We start from the raw sequence: 9,231 nt of genomic DNA, 5'->3' as shown, positions 1-9,231 counted from the left end.
TGTTTGTATAAGCACTATTTCTACTTCCCTAGCTTTCTTTATTCAGAGAATCCCAATCATTGTACTTAAAAACAAGGGATAGTTGCAAATTTTGCAATTAGATTCAAAACAATTAAGTATATAGCAACATTTTAAAAAATTTACAAATATAGCAAAATTTGTCAATTTCTATCTATTGGTGATAGTTTTGTTATATTTGTAATTCTTTTTTTAAATATTGCTATATCGAAAACTACTTAAACTATTCTCAAATATGGTAAAATATTGAGTAATAAATAATGATGAATATTGATAGGCCATGCATTTGTATGTATGTATTATCTTTGAAAATGATGTTATAAATTATAGACATTCTTCAGAGTTTATACATGTATTCTTATCATTAGTCATTTATAAATATTTTGATTTATTTTTCTATATTTACAAACAAATCTTTTCTTTTACTCGTGGAAGGTTTTGTTTTAGTTGGAAAAGTTTGAAATAAAAAATTATAAAATAAAATTGAGGTGACAATTGATAATATTTAAAGTTGGAAGTATAATAAATTGACATTCTTCGCAATCACATTAACATAAATTGAGGTGACATAATTGAAGCATAAGCTTTATTAATTATGTAAATAATTTTAAGTATATCTTTAATTTTGATATTAAATAAAGGGTGAAACAATAATCTTTATTTGACAGAAATGGTACCTTTCTGAATGATTTAAAAGTTGGGGTGTAGCCTTTATGGAACAAAATTTTATAAATTCAACAATAAAAATAAACCTTTTGTATGTTTTGTTTATATACATAGATTGCTAGGCATCCTAAAGTTTATCACTATTCTTTTTGTATAAACTAAAAGTTATTTGTAAATATAACAAATAAACATAAAATGTATTAAAAAAAAAAAGATATTATAGATTTGGTTATATTTACTAACTTTTTAAAAATATTTTTTATATTGTCACTCATTTTGCTTATTTGTAAATTTAGTTGGATATTTGGTGAAAACAACCAATTAAAAATGGGTTTTCTAGAAATAAATTTAAAAAAAAACACACAAAGGATAAATATTTTATGAAGTTTACTATTTTGACAGTTCCCATCTAAAAGCTTTGTTTACTAAGTGAAGGTCTCTCTCTGACTGCCACTTTTCTCCACTCTTGCTTGTGGGGTTTTTTTTTTTTCTTCTCCACCACTACTTTTCTCACTCTAAATTTTGATTTCTTTTTGCAAAAACAAATTAGATTTTGAATGAATTTTTTTTTTTACTAAAATAATAAATTGAAAAGAAAAAGAACAGATCTACCTTTTTGCTTTAAATTTATATAATGTTTTAGGGCCTCTCACAATCTTTTCTCTTTTTGCATCTCTTTCCATCCATAATAGACCAAGCCAAAGGCTGTCAATGGAAACTATGACTTTCTGTTATCTATTTCATTTTTTTTTTATAAAAAAAAACAATAATAATAATAATAGGCCCTACCTTTGCCCTAAAAACCAACACCATTTGTTTCTGGAAAAGGCAGCTCCTTCCTTCCTCTTTTGAACCTATGTCCTCAGATACCATAACAAAATCTTTGTAAGTTTTTTTTAGATAACAGAGGAAATAGTGAAAGATGGAGACAATTTCGAGATCAAGATCCTACTCTCACTTCTTTAACAGTGATTCACATTATAAGAATAGAGAAGGGGTACAATGAATCAATCAAATTCAGAAAAAACTAAGAGGATACGGAAAACATGAGGTATATCGAAATGAGGGAGGGAAGTGACATTGAGGGAGAACACTTTTGGTTATTTATTTTTCATTTTGTTTTTGTTTGGGATAAATTTTAGACAAAAGAACATGTATTTCCAAGGGGAAAGGATATGGGAATAGAGGTATAAAGATGAGAAAGAAAACCCTATGATTGGGGGTTTTTGCTTTTATGTTCCACATTCAAATGACCCATTTCTTAATTAAAGCCAACCCAAACAAATGCCTTATCTCATTTCTCATTTCCCCCTCCCCCCCCTTTTCTTTTCTTTTTTCATTTCACATCCTTTACTAATTTTGTTGAAACATAGTTTATTATTATTGTATTTATCCCTTTTATACAAAAATTCTTCTACTTTAGTATTAATTTTAGACCCCCAAAATCATCCAATAAAACAGCTGAGGCGGTTAGATGAGAGAGAGTGTTGAGTGGAGTTGGAGTCAGTGATATCTATTCTAGTGCCTTCCTCTGCCTTCCTCTGCCTTCCTCCAACTCTAACCCCCAAATTCTTTTTCCTTTTTTTTTGTTTTCTTCCTATTTCCTATTATTTTATTTATTAAATTACTATTTTGGTCTTCAATACAAAAAGAAAAAAAATACTCCATCTCTAATTTACATTGTTTTATTCCTTTGAATTAGGTTGGATGTTCATATCGGTGAAGTTTTTTAAGTTCAATTAGTTCATGAGTTCAACTTATAAAAAAAAAAAACTAACGCTGAAAATAAATTTTAGTTATTTTATGTAATGATCTTTTTTTCTTTGACATATTTACAAAAGCCATAAAGTTTTTAATTATTTTGTTCACAGGCTTTAATCACTTTCAAATTTTCACCATTATTTCAACATTTTTGTTGATATTTAATTCTTTTCTTTTTATACATTTATTTCCAAATTAACGTTTCTTTCTCCATTTCACATATTTTTGAATCTACATTCCTCAGTCACATCTCTCATGACAGTTATGTATCAAATATTTAATAATATACTTAGAAAGTGTAATTATATATAGCATTTACCACAAAATTTTTTTTGGGTATATATATGCATATGGTGATAGTTTGTTTTTAGAAAATTCAAATATTTATCTTGTATATATCAAATAAACCCTATTTTCTCTCATTATCGATTCTTGCTTTTTAATTTTGAATTATTAGAGAACTAAGCCTTTCTCACTGGATAGATTTTGAAAAGTTTATAATCGCAAGAAACTTGTTTTCGTTGAATTGTGATCATTCTTTTTAGATATTGTTTTAATTAAAAATACATTTTTGTGAAATTTAAATTTGGAAATTGGACATTAGGGTTTATGCTAAGATGTATTTCAACATTTTTATTCATTCTCTCATTGACGCATAGAACTAGGTAAAGTCTTTTATTATTATTATTTATTTTCTTTTAAGACTATGTAAAAGTCTTTACTATTACATGATTATATATATAGCTACTCTTTTCATTAAATGTTAGTCAAAATTGTTTTAAAATATCCATAAGCATCCAATTGTATTAAATAACTGTTTATATATATATATAAAAAGTTACGACTCACATGGATAATTTTGAAAATAAATTGAAAATCTTTGAAGCTAATTAAAAGGTCAAATTAAAACAAAATGGGGACTAAAATAGTATAACTTTATAAATTTAGCGGTTAAATAACTAAAAAAGGGTTGATATCAAAATTTCATTTCAATTTAAATTGAAATTTCAAAGTTGGTTTTGAATCTTTAAAATTTGTTTCAAAATAACATTTTCCACTAAAGTTATACTTTAAAATTTGTTTATATAGACTTATATGATTAAATCTAAACATATATACATGAAAAATACACAATATTCCATTGTCACTTTTCCATCCAAAATTTTTACCAATTCTAACTCTCAAATTTACTCGTCATATGCATTTAGATTTGTCTATATATCTAATACATACGTAAACACAAATCACACAATTTCGAGAGTTAAAAAGAATAAGGTAAAATTGAGAAGAAACGTATGTCTAATTGAAATCCTAAATTAATAATAATACATCGATAATCTCTTGTTATTGCATAGTAACTACTAATTTTCACCTTTCATCACTTCTACTAAAAACAATTATTGTATAGATCTTGTACATATATTTATTCTAAGAGAGTAATAGTCAATTTTTGTACGAGTAAGATGAACAAAATATTTATAAAATACAAATAAAATTTTGTATTTTATAGATGTTTATAAATAGGGATAGAATATGAATTTTTTTAAAAATATTTAATTAAAGATAATTTTTGTTTTTTTTATTTATGGTAAAAGTTGTATTTGTGTTTGGAAAATGGTTAGAATGAAAGGGGCAGAAAGAGGCGTAGGACAGAGGATGAAACAAGTCGGCGAGGACAAATTATAGGGTCGCCTTGGGATGAGTTTCAACTTTCAACACAACAACAAATTTTGCTTTGTTGTGGATAAAACATACACAAACATTTATAAATAAATTAACAAATATGTATACAATAAAATCATTCATAAGGTTTCTTCATCAAGAAGCACATTAATAAATTAAAGAAAAAACCAATTGCACCAATATTAATTCATTTCTTTTCCTAATAATACACAAAACCCCACAAATATAATTAATTCATTCATTCAAAATTTAAATATAAATAATGTGTGTGTGTGTGTGTATATATATATCTCAAGAAAATGACACCACCCACTTTCTTCTTCCTCCTTGCATATATATAAACAAATAAAAAGGGTTGTAAACTCTTCTACTTCTTCCCCCTTCGCCTCATAATTTAAAAACTCATAACAAATATTCCTCCTCTGTTTCTTCAAAATCTTCAAAAATGGTGTAACTTATTACACTTCTGTGGCTATGGCCAATCAACACTCTGCAACTTTACCGAATTTCCATGGAATAATTCATCATAATCCTTCTCTTCCTTTCATGTAGGCTCTCTATGATGAGATGAACAAAATTAACAACTTTTTTTTTCCTTCTTTTTTGTTAATAATTTTTATTTTATTTTTCTTTTTATAGAAATCCAGAAGGCTCAGCTTTTGATTTTGGAGAGCTGGAAGAAGCTATTGTTCTGCAGGGGGTTAAGCTTGGAAATGATGAACCCAAATCTCCAAGTAAAAAACAAAATTTTCTTCTTTTCTTCTTCTCTTTTTTTTCTTTTTGAAAATTTACTGATGAGAGAGAGAGAGAGGAAGGGGAATTAAAGTTGCTATTTTTAAAGGGAAAATGATTTGAAAAGAGGGTATAGAGTTGAATTGCATGAGGCTACAAACAGAGTAAAAATTCTGACCCTATTCTGTTTCATCTCTCTACTAACTCCATAACTGCTCAAAAGTTGGATTAGGTTCATACACAAATAAATTCTTTTTCTTTTTCTTTTTCTTTTCTTTTAACTACACAAAAAAAACTTTATTAATTATTATTTGGTTTTGATTTTCTTGATTTTGATTGCAGATTTTGTTACAGGAAGGCCTGCAGCTACTCTTGAAATGTTCCCTTCTTGGCCAATAAGGTTTCAACAAACCCCAACATTGGTATCACTTCATAATTTCCCCATTAGACGAACTATTTTTTTTCTTATAAATTATACCCATTTCATGAAATTAAGAAAAAAATTAACTCATTATGTTGTTGTCTGTTCTCTTTTTTATTTTTGTATGATGAATTTGAATTTAGGGAGGAGGTTCAAAGTCAGAGAGCACAGATTCAGGCTCAGCTAATATAAACAATACTCTCACAAGCAAAATAGAATTAGAAATGGAATCTGAATCACCAATAAGTAGAAGAACGTGTTCTTCAAATCAAGGATTATTTGATCAAAATCATCATCATCATCTTCTTCATCTTCAACATCTTCAATCAGAATTTGAAGATGATGCTTTGAGAACAGAACCATCATCACAACAAAATCAATCTCCACCCAAAGAAAAGGTTCTTCTTCTTCTTTTCTTTTCTTTTTAATTTTTCTTCTCTGATCCCTATGAAATCAAGAAATTGAATTGAGGGGCAGAGTTTTTTCTGACTTCTGACAGATTTTCTGACGATTATTTGATATGAAAACAGAGAGAGAGAGAGAGAGAATCTTTATTGCCATTGCTTTGGCATGATAAAATGACCAAACTTTTCTCATTTTTCAACACATACAAACTATGGAAGAAAACAATGTGTTTTGCTTCTCTTCTCAAGAACAATATCATAATCATAATTCTATTTCCCCTAAAAAATCTGTCAGCAATCTTTTTTTTTTTCTCTCTAATATAATCATGCTTTGGTTTGCCAAAAATGGGTAGAATTTTAACATTGTTCTTCAATTTTTTTTACAGAGAAAAGGAGGTGGTTCAACTTCAGAGAGACAGCTTGATGCCAAGGTTCCATTTTTATGTCTTATGAAGTAATTTGAAGTTTCAAAATTTCCCTTTTTCTTCTTCTTCCTTGAGTTATGAAAATTTAAGTGAAAAAAAAAAACTTTTGTAGACAATGAGACGATTGGCTCAAAACAGAGAAGCTGCAAGAAAGAGCCGTTTGAGGAAGAAGGTATGAACATTGAGCAATTTATTTTCCTTTTCAAAATTTATCAACCCATTGAACAACTGACGTTACGCACTTGAAATTTCTTTAAAATCTGTATGCTTTTAACTTTTTTTTCTTTTCATTTATGTGAACAGGCTTATATTCAGCAGCTAGAGTCTAGTAGAATCAAACTCTCTCAGCTCGAACAAGACCTCCATAGAGCTCGTTCTCAGGTTTACGTAACTCATTCACTAAGCTTTTCAAGAGTGTTTACGGTTTAACTTCGGTTTTAATTTTGAAAATGAATTACTTCAAAAAAAAAAAAATTGTGAAGAGCTTGGTTTTAAAACACTAAAAGTTTATTCTTAAATAAAAAAAAAAAGAAACTAGAGTAACGGTATGTTATTATATTTACTAACTTTTGAATGATTATTTTGTTGAACAGGGATTGTTTCTAGGTGCTTGCGGTGGCGTAATGGGTGGCAATATCAGCTCTGGTATATACCTTTTTCTTCTTCTTTTTTGGCCTTTATTGAAATAATGGCTTAAATTATAGAAGGAGACAATTTGGTGGAAGGCCATTTTCTGATGAATATGGGATTTATATATTTATAACTAGACAAAGTTGGCACCTTTTAATTATTCAACACAATGTAGCAAAATGGTTCCTTCAAAATCTTCAGTACTTCATATAGTTAAATATCAAAAGTGTTAAAAAAAATAGACCATTTTGATCACAATGTAATATATTGTTAGGAGCTGCAATATTTGACATGGAGTATGCACGGTGGCTAGACGAGGACCACCGTTTGATGGCGGAGCTACGGGCCGCACTACAGGGGCATCTCCCGGATGGCGATCTTCGGGCAATAGTAGACAGTTACATCTCTCACTACGACGAAATATTTCACCTGAAAGGCGTGGCAGCAAAATCGGACGTGTTTCACTTGATCACCGGAATGTGGATGACTCCAGCGGAGCGTTGTTTCCTGTGGATCGGCGGGTTTAGACCATCCAAACTCATAGAGGTGTAAAAAGAAGTTGAAATGAAATAGTTAATATTACGTTTGTGAGTTTTGTGATAAAAGTTTGTGACTTTTTCTTTTTTGGTGCGACCAAAAATGAAACGAAACAGATGCTAGTTCCACAAATAGACACATTAACAGATCAACAAGCACTGGGAATATGTAATTTGCAAAGATCTTCACAAGAAACAGAGGATGCTCTTTATCAAGGCCTTGAGCAGTTGCAGCATTCTCTCATTATCACTATCGCCGGCACCGCGGTCGTGGACGGTATCAATCATATGGCTCTTGCCGCCGGCAAGCTCTCCAATCTTGAAGGCTTCATCCGCCAGGTTACTCTCACTTCTTTTCTTTCTCCAATCTTAAATTTGTAATAATTTTAGTGTCTTAATTCTAACAAATAATGACTTGGTCTATATCATGATTTTTCTTTTAGAATTTAATTAAAAAAATGATAATTCATACATTTTTATAAACTATAAATAGTAAATTCTTACTTAACAAAAGTTGACACTTAATTCTAGATAGATTTTTCCTTATAAGAATTAAATTCTTACACCTTGGAAACTTGATCTTTATCATATACATTTAACTTTTCAATCAATAAATAAAAATCATTTAAAAAAAAAAAAAAACTCAATAGTCATCAAATGAGATTTAAGATTATGCTGTAGGTTAGGAATCTATTAAAATACAAAATATATATATATAGATTTTAATTAAAAGGAAAGAAATTTTTTTAAAAGAAGAATGATGAAATAGAAATTTAATCTACAATATGACAATTAAACCTAAAATAACTAACTCAAAAATCTTGCATCAAGTTCACCACAAACACTTTCCAAATAAAAATCCAAAGTAGAGCATGTTTTTCAGTGCTATGGTTATCCATTACAATTTCCAATATTCAAATCAATACTTGAAATAAATATGAAAAGTATATATTGGAAGGGAAAAAAAAAGTAAGCCTGTTTTGATGTTCAATAATGCAACATTGAGTAAATGGTGTGAGTTCATAAATAATAGATAAGAAACATTTCTGAGTTTTTAAAAATTTGCAAAGTCACAATCAATTGGTTGGGTGTAGAAAAGGATGTTTAGGGTGACCTATCAACTAAAATCTTAAAGAAAACAAAGAAGATAATCATATGAAGTCTTCATACTGCAAATAATTAAGTAAACAATACGTTTTTTTAGTGTGTGTATGTATGTGCAAAGAAAATTGCAGTAGTATGTGATTGTTGACAAATACATCTAACTCATTTGAGTATATTACAGGCTGATATGTTGAGACAACAAACACTTCATCAATTACATCGAATATTGACAGTACGACAGGCAGCTAGATGTTTTGTGGTAATCGGAGAATATTATGGAAGGCTTCGAGCTCTTAGTTCCTTGTGGGTGTCACGACCAAGAGAGTAGGTTCAATAATTTGATGCTTCATTATGATTATTGATACTACATTTTAAAACTTTGGGTTGAATATTGAATTAATATTGAACAGGAGCAGCTGTTTGAACGATGAAAGTTCATGCCAAACAACAACAGAGCTGCAAATGATTCAGAATTCCCACACCCATTTCCCAAACTTTTGATATATATGTTCCCTTCCAAACAAAATCCATTTGGGGTTTAATTGCTATATCATATATCATATTTATCATCATTTAGAAGAAATATAACTTTCGTTTTCTCTCTCCTCTTTCTTACCTTTTTACCATTTTACCCTCTTAGTGTAGATCAATCCAGTGGGGAAAAAGGTTAGTTCTCAAAAAGGAAAAGTAGTACTCTTTTTTAAAGTTCTCATTTCATTTTCCATACACATGTCCATTTTTTTAATTGCCTCTTTCTAGGTGGACCTTAGGGAGTAACTATACAAAAGTTGGTGGAATAATCATATAATTAAAATCTTTGCTTCGGTTTTTGTATTGAAATAATTAGAATC

At 29.0% G+C, this 9,231-nt stretch overlaps 1 protein-coding gene across 1 annotated transcript; it reads left to right on the top strand.

Annotated features, from left to right (window-relative positions):
- The first annotated feature begins 4,459 nt into the window (after positions 1-4,459).
- LOC101204604 (transcription factor TGA9) lies at positions 4,460-8,985 on the top strand. The gene is made up of 12 exons (XM_011656110.2): positions 4,460-4,676; positions 4,768-4,862; positions 5,203-5,282; positions 5,425-5,679; positions 6,072-6,116; positions 6,223-6,282; positions 6,414-6,491; positions 6,704-6,755; positions 7,015-7,286; positions 7,394-7,615; positions 8,562-8,704; positions 8,791-8,985. The coding sequence occupies exons 1-12, from the start codon at positions 4,603-4,605 to the stop codon at positions 8,879-8,881; spliced, it is 1,467 nt and encodes a 488-aa protein (XP_011654412.1). The 5' UTR covers positions 4,460-4,602; the 3' UTR covers positions 8,882-8,985.
- The last annotated feature ends 246 nt before the right edge of the window (positions 8,986-9,231 follow it).

The sequence above is a fragment of the Cucumis sativus genome, chromosome 1 (assembly GCF_000004075.3).
Source record: "Cucumis sativus cultivar 9930 chromosome 1, Cucumber_9930_V3, whole genome shotgun sequence".
Classification (NCBI taxonomy): domain Eukaryota; kingdom Viridiplantae; phylum Streptophyta; class Magnoliopsida; order Cucurbitales; family Cucurbitaceae; genus Cucumis; species Cucumis sativus.
This window is presented reverse-complemented; position numbering and strand designations above follow the sequence as displayed.

Excerpts from the sequence above, each read along its gene's own strand:
- LOC101204604 (XM_011656110.2), top strand. The coding sequence starts at position 4,603 with ATGGCCAATCAACACTCTGCAACTTTACCGAATTTCCATGGAATAATT. Across the intron at positions 6,283-6,413 it reads AGAGCCGTTTGAGGAAGAAG|GCTTATATTCAGCAGCTAGA; the intron begins GTATGAACATTG and ends TTATGTGAACAG. Across the intron at positions 7,616-8,561 it reads TTGAAGGCTTCATCCGCCAG|GCTGATATGTTGAGACAACA; the intron begins GTTACTCTCACT and ends AGTATATTACAG.